Below are 16,870 nucleotides of genomic sequence, written 5' to 3'. Positions count from 1 at the left end.
GTTCTTAATTGTTTTTTTTTTTTGCAATAGAGAAAATTAGAGTTATTTACTAAAAAATAAATTTATAATGAAAATCCACCTACTTACATTAATAAGTGATGATTTGAATAAATTATATTTGTAATTATATAATAAGTATTTTCTTTTTACGATTTATATTTTGAATTAGATAATTTCTCTTCCACGCTTCATAATTGACTCGTATAAAGAGAGAATAAAAGGGTAAGACGTTCATGTTATCCATGAAATCAAAAGATCTTTATCCTTCTCTAATGAGTCTTACTAGCCCTAGACAAAGCACTGGCATTCAATAGGAGCAACCTTTTTCTTCTTTCTTCTTTTTTGGTTTTCAACTAGTTTTATGGTTTATTTGAGAAGAATTGACTTAAATTTGGTTTTTGGAGAAACAAAATCGAAGTTCTAAATCAGTTTGAAATGATTAATTTTTTTGTGTGTGGAGGGGGGATTATAATTGGAAAAGTTACTCCTACTCAAGCGGAGTGTTGGTTCACCCTTGAGCCAAGGGTAATAATAAAGTTATACCTGAGCCAAGGGTCTATCGAAAGCATCCATCTATTACACATGGGTAATGATAAAGTCTATGTACATTGGTTCTCCTCATACCCCACCACAACGACTCTACACCACAAAGATAGGGTAAGGATCTATGAACACCCACCCTCCGCATACCCTTTGTTGGATCTCTCAGGGTATTTTGTCGTTGAAGATGAAAGAATGTTGATAATGATTAAAATAACTATACCCACCCACCCTCCTCAAACCCGTTGATGCATCTCACTAGATATGTTATTGAAGAGGAAAGAGTGTTGATAATAATTAAAATAACAACACCCACCCACCCTCTCATATCCATTGTTGGATCTCGCTGGGTATGTTGCTGAAGAAGAAAGAGTGTTGATAATGATTAAAATAACAACATCCACCCTCCACATACCCCGCCACGAGGACTCTACCGCACAACGATAGGGCTTATCTATGAACACCCACCCTCCTCCATATCCTTTGTTGGATCTCTCAGGGTATGTTGTCATTGAAGAGGAAAGAGTGTTGATAATGACTAAAATAGCAACACCCACCCTCTTCAAACCCGTCGATGGATCTCGTTGGGNAGTTTTATGGTTTATTTGAGAAGAATGGACTTAAATTTGGTTTTTGGAGAAACAAAATCAAAGTTCTAAATCAGTTTGAAATGATTAATTTTTTTGTGTGTGGAGGGAGGATTATAATTGGAAAAGTTACTCCTACTCAAGCGGAGTGTTGGTTCACGCTTGAGCCAAGGGTAATGATAAAGTTATACCTGAGCCAAGGGTCTATCGAAAACATCCATCTATTACACATGGGTAATAATAAAGTCTATGTACATTGGTTCTCCTCATACCCCACCACAACGACTCTACACCACAAAGATAGGGTAAGGATCTATGAACACCCACCCTCCGCATACCCTTTGTTGGATCTCGCAGGGTATGTTGTCGTTGAAGATGAAAGAGTGTTGATAATGATTAAAATAACTACACCCACCCACCCTCTTCAAACCCGTTGATGGATCTCGCTAGATATGTTGTTGTTGAAGAGGAAAGAGTGTTGATAATAATTAAAATAACAACACCCACCCTCCCATACCCGTTGTTGGATCTCGCTGGGTATGCTGTTGAAGAGGAAAGAGCATTGATAATGATTAAAATAACAACACCCACCCTCCACATACCCCACCACAAGGACTCTACCGCACAACGATAGGGCTTATCTATGAACACCCACCCTCCTCCATACCCTTTGTTGGATCTCTTAGGGTATGTTGTCATTGAAGAGGAAAGAGTGTTGATAATGACTAAAATAACAACACCCACCCTCCTCAAACCCGTCGATGGATCTCGTTGGGTATGTTGTTAAAGAGGAAAGAGTGTTGATAAAAATAACAACACCCACCCTCCCCATACCCGTTGTTGGATCTCGCTGGGTATGTTGTTGAAGAGGGAAGAGTGCTGATAATGATTAAAATAACAAATCAAATGCAGTAATAAACTAAGGCGACTTTTCAATTGTTAATGTAGCAAAAATGGAGCCATTTTACAGCAGCACTGAATATTCTCGTTCTCATATAAGATAAACAAGACAGCACGCTATATCTAAATCCTGCTGAACTTCACAGTTTACCAACTTCCACAACTGAGATAATCCAACGTTTCTGAACCATAGCTCCTACTAACAACTGATGTAACATTCACAGGGTAACTAACATATGATGACTACGCTATTCCCCATATATACCACCAAACTGAAACTAGAGCCAGCCACTGTACATCCCTTGTCTGACACAAAAATCAAAACCATTTTCCACAAAATATCTGCACAACAAATCATGCATCTCCTAAAGTAAAATTGTCTTCATCACGCTGAGAGCCCCCCACTTGCTTCTGCAGCATGGATGTTCCAGAGAAAACCATCATCTGATAATTTTTTCGATACTGCTTCATCTGCAAAGAGATTGATGCGTGGGTTAACAACAGAAACTCTAGAAAAGGGGTCGATGGAATGCATGCACGTACTTATGTCAATATCAAATTACCTGTTCTTCAGGGATCTTTGTAAAGCTAAATCTATTTGTCCAGATCGCCTCTGCTTCTTCTGCGGACGGAAGTACAAGGTTTTCTACTTTCAGAGACTGCAAAAGGTTCTCCACACAAGAAAACAGAGATTGAAAGTAACCCTGGGCAGGAAAAACAAAATGTTTAGTTAACAAAATGGAAAAGACTAGGTATATCCTCACAAGGTAAGGGTAAACTGAAATCAGACACATTGTAAGCTTAAAATTGAGCTACCTGTCCTTGACAATTAGTACTTGTAGCAACTAAAGGGAGTTCAGCCACTTCCTTCCCAAAAACACGGAAAATCCCAGCAGAAACAACCAATGAACTGCAAAGTGGAAAGAGAATCAGTATGGGTTACCATCTTACCGAAGACTTGTATGGAACACTGGTGAAGTGGTTTCTTACTTGACCAATAATATTGCACAGAACATCCCTCCATAGTCTTGGTCCTTGAAACTCCTTCTGAACATCATGATATGTAAAATAGAGTGAGGGATGTTATGTGTACCAAACAAGAGAGTATTCACAAGAACTGAGAGATCAAATGAATAGAAAAAAGTTATTACTTACCCATAGACCATGTGTGGGATCAAATCTAGACGGCTAGTACTTGCATCAGCAATTGGGTCAAATTGTTCCTATTCCACAAGGCAAAGAACAGATAATCAAATTCACATATATATACACAGTAAGCATCACTAATTAGCATGACAATTATCTACATAAGAACTGTATTAGCAGATAGGTAACAAGATTACAATACAACTGGAAATTGTTTAAGTTAACTGCAAATACACAAAGGCAGTTTTGTTCGCGGATATGATAATCTGGGATTCTAATCCCCATCAGACTTTACTCGGGGCATAATGAATAGGATTTATAACACTTCATTTGCTTTACGAATTAGGAGTTAGATAGGAGCTATTAGTGGGCGCCGGGCGGTAGCAAGTACCCAGTGCAATAGTTGGGCACACAAAATGGTCCAAACACAACCGTTATTAAAAAAATGATTGTAGTTATGATATTAGTTCTTTCAAAATCATTGCCTAATCACCAAACTTGACATTCTTTTTTTGAGAAGGGCCAAACTTGACTTAATCCATATACAAAATAAAGGGGAACTCCTGAAACACAAAACAACTAATCATCAAGTTGGGCAATGATAGCTGTGGCAGGCTGAGTTGCGAGCTAGCTGGTTAGAATTCTATACCTGAAAGAGAGAAACAGAAGTAACGAAATCCCAGACTAAGGGATGTAAAACCACCCTCATCTAAACTATCACTTGTGACGCTCCTATTCCGACCATCAACCCCAACCCCAAGAAGGCTCCAATTGATCAAGGCAATGGGCCAACACAGTACCAAATTGTGATGAGAAACTGGTATTGGAAAATCTGAGAGCTTAAAGTATCTGCGGGTGTCAAAACGAACCTCTTACTAAGAAAGAAAGTGACCTCTTCTCACTAACCTAACCTAACACTCTTAACAGATTATTTGAATTATTAATCATAAAACACTTTCAGGGGAGGGGGAGACACAAAAGCTTCATAAAGCTTAGAGTGGGGAAGTAAAAAAGAAAACAGATCATTACATTAGTATGACCAGAAGTGAATTAATATTAAAATATAGGCATGTTAAAGCAAAGCATGGACCCTAAGAACAGGAATGGTCTCCAATTATCTCTGATTTTAAAAAGGTTAGAGATCCAAAAATCAAGGAGCTTGGTTTGCTTTCTAAAGAGGTAGGAACTAACTTAAAGCACATAAAAGTATAGTATTCATGTAAATGTATGAACGCATATAGAAAATAGAAGAGGAATGCATTGGGAAAAGATAGTTAAGCAGTCTCCAATTTCATAGAAAATGAGTTCTTAGAGATGAACAATTTGCAATTAGGAATGTTTAGCAGGTCTCCTAGAGGTTAGGCTGGTCCTCTACCGAGTCACAAGCACAGTAGGAAATAAACTAGGAAAAGAAACTCACATGGAAAATTGAAACAGCACTAGAAAGCCAGACCCTTGTCTCTTCGGATGACATTTTCCCACTTAGCAGACGCCATTTAATGTCAAGACTGGAGTTATTCACTGAACCTTTTCCTTCATTCTTTTCCTTCAAGACTTTCAACAGAGACTCAGGAATGTTCTGCTCTCCATCTGATACCACCTTTTCCAGAGCAAAATGAATTCTACTGCAATCTGTGCAGCAAAACCATTTATCTTTTGGCAATTCCTGAATTGAGGAGGGTTTCAAAACGTTGACTAGCGATCAGTATGTGTAAATATGTGCAAGGTTAAACAATCTAATTATACAACAGAAAGTACATAGGAGATATACTAGAAATAGAAAAACATGCAATAGAACATGAAATTCTGCAAACCTGCAAGTCATCTATGTTGTGCTCCTTCAAACATCCAACATGATACTCCTTCTCACACTACAAAAAGCAATGGAAAACTTCTTCAATGCTCGACCTTACTGAGAACTCACAAAAGAGTAAAAACGCCAGATATTATATTATTCAATGCTAACAAAACAATACCTGATCACAAATTATTACTGTCCGTGGGCCAAATCCTGATTTGCTGAAATCCTGATCCCTGCAACATTAGCGAAACTTATGAAACAACTTGTAGACTTTCATATGATGTTTTCTCTAGCAAACTAACTTTTTAACCACTACTTTAATATTATTCCTCCATCATCACTAATCTAATATATTAATACAAACTAATGTCTTAAACTACATGTAACTGTGTCTAGTGTGCATATTGCATAATACGAGAGGATTGATTTTGTGGACCTTTACAAACTTGTTTTAGTTTTATGTCCTTTTTACAAGATATCTTCACTTTAACACATAAGAGATCTAAAAGGTCATTTTTAAGTGGCTATAAGAGATCATTTCCTTGATACAGGCTACTGAAAGAAACAAAAAAGAATCTCCCTTGAAGAAAATGAAAATACCCTAGATGATCAGAATTAAGTCATTATTCTTTTGGACAATCAAAATGATATGTCAGTGCTCTTAAAATGTATGGTGCAAAAAGTATGATGGAAGGTCCAAGTATATCACTTCAAGCCTCATGTGACTTCTTCTGTCCATCAATTAAAATGAAGTCGACTTAGTTGTGGAAAAAGTAGGAATAGAAATGTGACCTGCAGAGCACACAAACACTAACTTCAGTCTCTAAAGTTTCCACCATGCGAATGCATCGTCTTGTTATCTGCTCGATGGCATCAACTCCAGCAACCCTCCCAGCAGCTTTAGCATTGGCATTATTCTCAACGAATCTTTCTTTTGCAAACATGTTTTCACAGTATTTACAATACCAGGTACCCGTGGGAATACTTGGCAAACAAACACACTCTGCAATAGAAACAAGTTTGCAATGAGCACATAATGATCACGTGAAACTTGAAGTCTAGGTTGCTTGTCAAACATTCACATCCACAGTTTGATGACTCATGAAAATCAAATTGCAGTTTCATCATAACGCCAGAAAATCAATCATCATCAGATTTTCTGGTGTTATGATGAAACTGCAATTTGATTTTCATGAGTCATCCAACTGTGGATGTGAATGTTTGACAAGCAACCTAGACTTCAATTTGTTTGACACCATTGCCTTAATATTCTTTGATCCAATTCTCAAAATTAAAATGGTGGTGGTTGATCATGGCAGACGATAGTGGTAATGATAGATGAATGGCATAGGTGATTGATGAACGGCCCTTTTTGTAGAAATCTTTAAATAGATATCTTAATATGGTGCATTATCCTAACTTCCTAATACAATTTGATACTGAATTGTTATAAGGAAACACAGATAGACAGTAGATAAAAGAATTCAACAATGTAAAACACATTTACCGGCATGGAAAGCTCTTGGACAATTGTCACAGCACAGGAGGTCCCCTCCATCAGCACATATAGAGCAGAGATCATCATTTTCCTCAGCTGAGGACCTTCGTTCTTTTGAAAGTTTAATAGACAACTCATGCAGAGACACCCCGTTGGAAGTATATATGTACAAATAACTGTCGAAGTAACACAGAAGGATTAACGCAAACTAAATCTTTCAGTCAAAGAAGTTGCACTAACACCATTCGTGTATTTGAAGAACATTAATTAATGGATAATTTGTGTAAGGGATCAGGGACATATCCAAGTCATTTTCCCTGTTTTACCCCCTTTTCTGATTGACTTGTGGTTTTCACATTCCTTTTTTGGATGGGTTGTGTATATGACATTGCCCATCCAGAAAAGGAATGTGAAAACCACAAGTCAATCAGAAAAGGGGGTAAAACAGGGAAAATGACTTGGATATGTCCCTGATCCATTACACAAATTATCCAGTATAAACCACAAAAGAAACGGACACTCACGGCTTCCGACGTGAAGCGCAACCTGCATGAGCCTCAAACTGTGAAGGGCTGACCTGTATGAAAACAAGGACATTAGCATATGACAGCTGATTTTAATACTTACGAAAGCAGGAACTACGTACCTCAGTGTTGCAACAGTAGCAGAAAATTCCATGACCTTTCTTATAACCCTCCAGCAATTTCTGCCAGGAGACAGCAAGCAAATTAAAATACAAAGAATGTATAAAAGAAAAAATCTAGTGAACAATTCTTTGATAAGTAATTAATTTTTATTCCACCAAAGGAGCACCGAGTGAATGCTATGAATGTACAAATCTAGTGAACAAACTTCTAGCATGTTTGGAACAACACATGTGATGAGCAATTAAAAATTCAACAATATAATATTGGTTTGAATACTAACCTGTTACAACACAAAAGTAGAGCAATTCAAAATGGAACTATGTAATTGAGTTGAATATATACCTGTCCACGGACATAATATGCTAATGCAGTTCCATCAGGAAGTGCATCCTCCTCGAATACAAGTTTGTGCATGCGCAGATCCCTGTAGAGACAGAAGAGCAAGAATATGAAGTCAAAAAGAAACACCACGAACCAATAGAAGTACGAAAAAGAATTAATAAAAAGCTTAGATGCCAGAGCAATGGCAAAAATAAATCATCAAAGATAGAAAACAAAAGCTTTAACAAGCAACAAGGCATACTTTCTAGTTAACTTTCCGTGAACTTTACTTTGAGTTCCACTGCCAGAGGGCATTCGATCGGTCAACTTTGTAGCAGGCGCAGATGATGTAGACCTGAAACAAATGTGGGATATAACATATTGACGCAAAAAGGTGAGGAATCATAACACAATTAAAGATATTCAAAGTAAAATACGAGGCAAATGTTTTAATTATTTAAAACATGGAAAGAACATAATGGTAGTATATCGTATACCCCTTGTATAAGGCCAGTTTTTTTGGCCTTGTTAATAAATGAACTACATTTACAAAATCAAAAAAATAGAAAGAACATAAAGGTTATGTTCCAGCATTCCATGGTAGAGAATATGAAATAAGACTGAAGTAGAATATATGACAATACAATTTCAATAATTTTACTTTTAGGGGGATAAGAATTAATTATATGACAATACCATTTCAATTATATTATTTTTGGGGGGATAAGAATGTGTATCCATTTATTTCATATCATTTTCTTTTTGTTGGTGAAGCATAACTGTCTTACTGTTGTAGGATTTGCACTGCTCCCCTTGTTAGTTGCTATGTTTTTTTTCTTATTCTTTATACTTGGATTTGCTAAACTTGAACCGAGGGTCTTTCGGAAACAGTCTCTCTACCTACCTGAGGTAGTGGTAAGGTCTGTGTACACTCTACACTCCCCAAACCACACTTATGGGATTCCACTGGGTATGTTGTTGTTTTAATAGACAACAGAAAAATCTACATATCTCAGTGATCTAGCTGAAGGCTGAAGCTAGCGCCATAAGTTGGACTTCAGCCCGAGGATTGTCATCCCTACTTCTTCCATTTTTATTTTTATTTTGATAACCAAGAAATCCGTCTGTGACCCGCCCTTTGGACCAATCACAGCCTTCTAAACTCGGTGGATTACTTCTTCTTCCATTATTAAAGAACTACTAATGATCCCTCGTGCATTTTGTGATGCATTTGAACAGAGAAGAATCATAGATATTTTTGATGGGTTATCAACATAACAGGAAAACACTTAGATGTTTATACCTGCTACTAGCTTCACTACTTTGAACAGGGGGAGATTGAAACTCCTGTGCAGTCATACATGCTGAAGCATTTATTTTAGCGTCTGCACTCCCGATGGCATTTTTTATTACCATCTCTACTTCATCAGAAGGAGCATCTTTACACATACTTAATACATCCCTCAGACTTTTTCCATTCTCCAAATAGATGTATTCTGGTGGACGTTTGTTGGCACTATTGGCATGCAGCTCAAATTGATTTGGTGTAACAACCTGTACCGAGCAAGGAAATATATCATATAAGGGATATTCAGATAATCTACTGAAGAAAATCCAAAAAAGTTACACTTACAGATGTCCCATGACAGTTATCACAGAAGCACAATATTCCTGACCCTCTAATCTCTCCACGAAGTCCTTTTGCAGGACGCCCTCTCCCCTAAATTACAATTATTTGGTTAATATCCAAACAGAATTGCCGAAACGGAAACTCAATAAATGTCTCTTCAAAAAACTCACCTTTGTAGTGCCACGAATGTAGCGAACAGGTAAACCCTCCAGCAAACCTGTTTCAAGAAGATCTTTCAACTTTGTGGGATTTTTAGTTAGTGCAACTTTCTTGGACATCTTCAACTCCAACTTTGCAGGTGCAGACATGGTACCTACAGAACCTGTTTCATGAACATCCACAATCTTAATGCTATCGCACTGAGATACCTCTGTGTCCTCTTCTGTTTTCAGAGCAGACCTAGTAAACCGCCTCATAGGTGTCTGTATTTGCTCATCGTTAGCATCACCCTGAGCAGTAACAGCTAATTCAGGAACAATTTCAGGCCTTGCTTCAACACTGCAATCATTAGCCTTCACTGTTTTAGCCATTTCAGTCTTTGCATCATCTCGACAATTTTGCTCAATTTTACCATCAGCCTGAGCAGTAACAGCTGCTTCAGGAACAATTTCAGGCATTGCTCCAACAATGAAATCACTGGCCTTCCCTGTTGTAGGCATTTCACTCTGAGTATCATCACCACATTTTTGCTCATCTTTACCATCACCCTGAGCAGTAGCAGCTAATTCAGGAACAATTTCAGCCATCTCTTCATCAAAATCATCATTGGTTTTCGCTGATTCACCCTTTTCAGTCTTAGTATCATCTCCACAATTCTGCAAGCTAGCATTCCCTTCTTCTCCAGACCCAACAACTCCTTCATTCATCTTACCTTTCTTCTCATCATCACTAGTGCAATCCACCACATCACTCTTCGGCTCCTCCTCTTCACTCAAAATAACCACATTTTCATCCCTTGTCACAACTCCATCTCTCTCCAATTCCCCACCAACAACATTAGAATTCGACAAATCTTCACTCAACAAAACCACATTGTCATCTTTTTTCACAACCCCATCACTCTCCAATTCCTCAACAACAACCTTCGAATTCGACAAATCTTCACTCAACAAAACCACATTTTCATCCATTTTCACAACTCCATCACTCTCCAATTCCTCACCAACAACCTTCGAATTCAACAAATCTTCACTCAACAAAACCACATTGTCATCCTTTTTCACAACTCCATCACTCTCCAATTCCTTACCAACAACAACCTTCAAATTCGACAAATCTTCACTATCAACCACATTTTTCACCTCCCTTTTCCTCTTTTTCACATAAACCTTATCATTGCTAACGTTACCAGGACTATTCTGACTCGATTGTGATGTCCTTGTAACCCTCTTTTGACCAACACCAATGTCCCAATCAGCTTGAGCCTTCATCATCATAGCAAACTCCCGTTTCATACCAGTCCTAATGGACGAAACAACAATCTCCCCTTTCTCTGAACCGTTTGCCATTACAAAAAAGAACAATTCAAACACACATCAATCAACAGATACCGCAAAAATCAACAACGAAGGCACAGCAGATTCAAAAAAAAAAACTAAAATCTCCCTCTTCTAATGATTCTCAATCAATCAACAGATCCAACCAACCCCCAAACACAAGCAGATTCACCCAAATTAAAAAAAAAAACTAAAATCCCCTTCTCATGATGATGATGATGATTCTCAACCATACACAAACCTGGAAAATCCTAAAGCATGCATAATGGCAGCCATTTAGGGTTTGATTTTTTGATCGGAAAATTTTTGGGGAGAGAAAAATAAAATTGGGGGAAGATGAACAATTAGGGTTTTCCGGTGAATTGATAATACTGATATGAAAAAAAGGATTTCTTTAAATTCCCCAATTAGCCCCGATTAGTCTAAACGGGCGTTACAAAAAGTAGCAAGTATTATGAGGAGGTCCTCCACTTTTTCCCTTGTATGGTTTGATCCTCCATCATTTGACCGATGGCCGACTAGTGTACTTATTCGAGCTTCACGCCGTGGTAAAAATAATAAAATGTAATCTTCATATAGAAAAAGTAATTTGTAAATCAAATGTGTTTTCATGATTCTAATTGTTCAGATAAAAAGATCGATTGCCAAAAAAAAAAAAGTTATGCATAAAATAGCTCGTCTAAATCAGTAGATGTATACTGAATTTTTCAAATTTTTAGGGGTTTTATATAATTTTAATACTTGTTGAAGCTTTTCTTCTTAATCTTCTGGCGTTGAGGTTTTTGATTTCACTACGGCAAATATAAAATTGAACACATTTCTATGATAGGTTGATTTTTTTCAATTTACCTTCTTATCGAAAAAAGCAGAAATCGGTTATGAAGCATAGAAGAGGAAAGAATGCTTACCATTTTACAACGATCGAGAGTGGTCAAGAAAGAATATCAGGCACTTGAAGAGATAGAGCGGACTTTTCTAAGTAAAACTCCCTTTTTTTGTGAGATAAACACCCTGCTAAACAGATCTCTTAAGAATGGCTAAAACGGCATAGATCTGACTACCACATTAGGATGAAAAATAGATTGATTTCATGTTTGTAAGACGTCTCAAGTCAAGTGAGAGCTCGATTAGATGAATAAACTTTTCTGGGGAAAAAGGGGCAATTTAAAGATGAAATTGAAGTAGAGCGGTAGAAGGCATTATCGAAAGTAACGCCTTATAATGATGTTGAAACCCTACTTAAATCAACTAAGAAATTTTTTTGTCTTTGGGCTTTTATTTATAAAGAGTAATTGTTCAAATGAAATAAATGTCAATAGTGAATAACGACAAATTAATCTTTTTGCCGTTTTTAGAAGAAAAATTCAAAATAATAAGAAATAGATAAATAATGATGTCACTCAATAAGACATGCCACATCACTTTAGTCACACATTCGCCCAAGTTCGATAGCATTTCAATTGTCCATCAAAAAATTGATATTATTTCATTAGAAATCATATACATACAACATATACTTCACATATAATTGACTTTCCACATATATACACTTTGAAAACATATACATTGAATCAAATCTGGCATGCACACAATAGATGTCCACACATTCATATACATACATCAATTTTATGCTTTGAAAAAGGACATACACACATATAACTGATCACACGTATATCACTTCTTGTTTTTGAAAACATATATATATATATATCATTTGTCACATAAGTAAACACACAAAGTTATAACAAGATATTATATCCATGCTATTTTAATTACGATTAAAATGTGTGTATTGTATAACAGTACAATATATTTTGCTTCTTTTTTTTTTTGGAGGGGGGAGGGGATGTTGCTACATTTTGAAAAATAGATACAAAATTTCATTGTATTTTACAAAATTAAGCACACTTACGAATATTCCCATTTTTAATTACACAAAAGAAAAATCTGAAGTATTGGTGGACAAATAGATATCAATATATATGTAACTAGAAACTACATAGGTCATAGAAATTATTTTTGAGTAATTTTTAAAAAAACTTATGAGAGTTTTTCACTAAGTAGCGGAAAATTATTTTATGAGAAAATTTGGGTCAATATTTTTTTGTTGGATTGAGAGAAATAAGTGACATATACTAAGTTGAAATTCAACGGCCACGAAGGAAACACTAAGCTACATTTTGACCTTAGATTTACAAAATTTGTCATCAATATTTATTTGGGAAAACTACATAAAATAGACTCAATTGTGAAATTATTTGTCCAAATTGGATCTAATCCAAACTATTTATTCTTAGTGGACCCATGGCCCAAATTATTTACCCGCTTATCCCATTTTCTCCTTTCAATTTCACGCATGATGTCAGCATGACGTCAACATCACTGCTATGAATTAATTTTCTGTGATACTCTATCGATATATTGATACTTTATCCGTATCATATAGGACCGACTCTTTTTTTAAGAAATAAATAAGAAACAATTAAGAGAAAATTATTAAAGTCACATTCTTATTTATTAAACTATAAATTAGTATAATTTTTTGTGATACTCCGTCGATATATTGATACTTTATCGGTATCATATAGGACTAAGCTTAATCTTCTGTGATACTCTGTCGGTATATTAATTCTCTATCGGTATCATATAGGATTGGACTCTTTTTAAGAAACAAATAAGAAACAATTAAGAGGAAATTATTAAAGTTACAATCTTATTTATTAAATTCCAAATAAGAAGAAAACATATTTTTATATTTTTTTCTGTTTTTGCAAATTTTAAAAATATTGTATCTAAATTATGACTATTTTTAAAACTGTTTTTAAATTAAGTTATTGAAAAAATTAAAACATACTTCAATGATATTATGACAATATGTAGATATACTGTACTGGTATCATTAATGATTGAGTAATCTCATCGAAGAACTGAAGCAAACCTCAATGAAAATACTGCTCAGTTACTCATTGATATTACCAGAGTATATTATATTTTGATGGTATGAAGGAGGAAGAAGCAGACATTCAATGAAGACATTGTTCAGTTACTCTTTGATATCATCAGAGTATATTCATATAATGTAATATATTGTGATGATATCAGAGAACAAAAAAAGGGTGGGCGCTAACATTAGCATGCAAACAAAAATAAACATATGTCATTTTAAAATAAAAAGGGGGTATGAGAGTAATGAGGTATTTAAGGGTAAATATTTTTCTTTTTTAGGGTATGGTATAAGTGTTCTTTTTCCCTATTTATTTAGCCATGAAATTTATCAAGTTTTGAAAATTTATCTTCAGATTATTTTTAAGTTTCAAAGCTGGACCATTTTCAGGGAGAAAAATTGACTACACTCACAAAACTTCACATTTTTTCCAAGTAAAATGTACATTCAAACACAATTTCAAGTTCTAAAAATTACAACTTCAAAATCTATGATCAAATGAAAACAATGACTCCTCCCCCCCTCCCCCCCACAAAATTAATAATAAATTTCAAATTTAGTACCTGCAATAACAACTCAATATATTAAACTTTCGATCCATGTATGCTTATGTTTGTTGTGTCCTAAAATTGATGACACGTGTTATTTATAGTTAATACAACAAGTTTTTTGATTACGTGTAGTAAGTTGGATTGAATTTCTCCGCCTTTAATTAAAGATTTTGAGTTTAAGCTTCGAATATTAAAAAAAAATCTAATAACAAGCCCTTTTCACTTAATTTGGTCCCACAAAATGCATAATAAAATTAATTGGGTCTCCTGCTTAACACAATCATGACAAGGAGCATGGGTATATTTTCCTTGACAAATAGGAATCTAGAGAATCATGAAATCCAAGTTGTTTAATTATATTTCAAAGAGAACCAAAATCGATGTTTAAAATGTTATTCAATCTGTATTAGTAAAATATTGAGTTGTGACTTTGCAAAACTAATGAACAACAAAGTTTAAAGCATGTTTTCAAAATCAGAAACTAAAACTACTAAAGAAAACAACTTTTGTAACAAAAACAGAAACAATATTGACAAGAAGAAAATCAAGTCCATTGAATGCACAATGTGTTCTTAAGGAATTTATTCCCCTTTTGAGGTTAAAGGAATATATCCTCCTAGAATATAAAGATTTTACTCATCAGTGCATCAGTATCAGAAGTAATGGTGTCAGCGAACTACTCAACGAGAGCAAAATATACTAGAATACTAGATTTAGTTGTGGAGAAGAAGAAAAAGTTCTGAAATTTCGTAGTGAAAAGTTTGAAGAATCACATGTATTTATAGTCATGAAGTACTATTTTTGAAAGTTTGCAATCTTTCAAAATGGTCATCTACTGAACAACAGGAAATTTAAATAAATTCAGAAAATAATTACGTCAATTCAGTTCGGAAACTAAATCACTGATACAAATTGAAATCGGGTTGCGACTTCGGTTCAAAAGCTGAGTCGCTCGAGTAGATTAATTTAATGATTACATAATTAATAATTAAATAAATAATTAAATAAAAAATAATCTCTCAATAGATCGTTTTTCAACGTCTAAGTTATTGCCGAAGTCGAGCCAAGTGAGTGACGACGTGGTCGGCATGAGTGGGGTTCCTTTTTCCTACCCTTTTAACAAGAAGTAGAAGTGTTTCCTTATTTAAACACTTAGCTTTACTTTTCACCACCAATGAGGGAGACATGTTTTTTGGTTAAAGCATAGAAGAACACTTCATATTCCCTCCATTTCTCATTTATACTTGCTATACCCAACATAATCTTTTATTGATTCAATGATAAACCATCAAAAAGTACTAGCTAATTACATATGATAATATTTGGGATAAGGGTCTGAAAAATATCCCAACTTTGATCGAATTTGTTGTTGCGATACTAAACTTTCATGATGACCTATTACCTCCCTAGACTATTTAATACTGTATTTTAAACATATATATTTGCCCACGTGGACATAAAAAACAATGCAAAATTATAAATAGTAATGTGTCCACGTAGGCACATATATACCTTTAAAATACACTATTAAATAGTTCAGGGGGTAAAAAATATGGTATTAAATAGTCTTGGGAGGTAATAGGTCCTCATGAAAGTTTAGTATCGCAACAGCAAATTCGACCAAAGTTGAGGTATTTTTCAAACCCTTATCCCATAGTATTTCAATGCATAAAGTATTTTGCGTCTATACAAAATTTATGAGAGAATTATATTTAAAATAAAATGTGATCTAAGTAGTTTATCGGGACACAAATATCAATAGTTATATTACGGCTCAAATTTATGGCCTACTGGTCAAAATATACGAGAATACAATGCAACTACATATATAATGCGTCTCGACACCCCTCATAGACTTTGTACTACTCCATATAAGGAATATTGTTAAATGGTGGATTAACCAATCTTACAATGCTCAATTACTAAATTAGAAGTGTATTCATGGTCAAACACAAATTTCATTTGTATTCATATTTAAACACAACTGCTAATTAAAGGAGTCCGAATTGAGATCCTTCTTAACAATCTCCTCGAAGAACTGAACTGTCTTTGCAACCTCGATAACTTTAACCAAACCTAGTAATTTAACCTTGTGACTGTATACATCAGACATAATTTTTCTTGAAAAAAAGTTCACTATAGGGTAAAATTGACAAACACATTGCTCTTAGAAAGTAATGCTAATGCATAATGCATAATGCATCTCAATTCAAGTAAACACGTTCATCAACGCATAGCAAGTCACACTATTTGGAGTTGTTAAAATATGTTTAGGCCAAAACTCTAAGGCATTTCAATATTTAAAATTATTGATTATCCTGATTTATAGTAAATTTTAATTAATTTTCAAACTATAGTAAAATAAAATAAATAAAATATGAAAATTACATAAATACTCTCAGCTAGAAGAAGACATATCGATCGACCATAAGGTGTATGCTTCTAGCTTTCTCTAGATAGTAATAAATACATATTATTTGTTCTCAATAGATTAGTCATGAGTTGATTCTTGCAAAAAATGTAGAGCAACTTTCACATATAGCAAACACAAAAATTATATTTGTATGTTATAGCTATAGTTTGCATAATTGCGCTCCATAGCAAACATAAATATGCACATTTCGCTATACATATACAAAAGAAAGTAGTTGTATATAATCTATTTCTATTTCGGTATACATATACAAAAGATCAATTATATAATCTGTGTTTGTATAAAGCGAGAAAGAGAGAAAGACAAAAGAGAACTGGACAGGGGAATATTTGTATTGTATAATTATAAGTGTATAGGACGAAGATATATGTATTT

At 34.8% G+C, this 16,870-nt stretch overlaps 1 protein-coding gene across 4 annotated transcripts; it reads right to left on the bottom strand.

Annotated features, from left to right (window-relative positions):
* Positions 1–2,148: 2,148 nt before the first annotated feature.
* Positions 2,149–10,935, bottom strand: LOC125844496 (uncharacterized). 4 transcript variants are annotated; one of them, XM_049523810.1, is made up of 18 exons: positions 10,240–10,935; positions 9,241–10,152; positions 9,074–9,160; positions 8,744–8,994; positions 7,703–7,795; positions 7,462–7,543; positions 7,119–7,178; positions 6,997–7,049; positions 6,482–6,648; positions 5,767–5,977; positions 5,150–5,207; positions 4,988–5,044; positions 4,594–4,839; positions 3,183–3,250; positions 3,018–3,074; positions 2,844–2,937; positions 2,591–2,731; positions 2,149–2,498 (listed from the first exon to the last, which is right to left on the bottom strand). In XM_049523810.1, exons 1-18 carry the CDS (start codon positions 10,576–10,578, stop codon positions 2,382–2,384), a joined length of 3,093 nt encoding a protein of 1,030 aa, XP_049379767.1. In that variant the 5' UTR covers positions 10,579–10,935; the 3' UTR covers positions 2,149–2,381. The 4 variants fall into 4 exon arrangements, with proteins under 4 accessions (XP_049379767.1, XP_049379768.1, XP_049379769.1 ...); XM_049523811.1 differs by having other exon boundaries at positions 9,241–10,239; positions 10,330–10,935; XM_049523812.1 differs by having other exon boundaries at positions 10,330–10,934.
* Positions 10,936–16,870: the final 5,935 nt, after the last annotated feature.

Source organism: Solanum stenotomum, chromosome 11 (genome assembly GCF_019186545.1).
Source record: "Solanum stenotomum isolate F172 chromosome 11, ASM1918654v1, whole genome shotgun sequence".
NCBI lineage: Eukaryota > Viridiplantae > Streptophyta > Magnoliopsida > Solanales > Solanaceae > Solanum > Solanum stenotomum.
The sequence above is the reverse complement of the archived record's forward strand: the minus strand, read 5'-3'. Positions and strand labels throughout refer to the sequence as shown.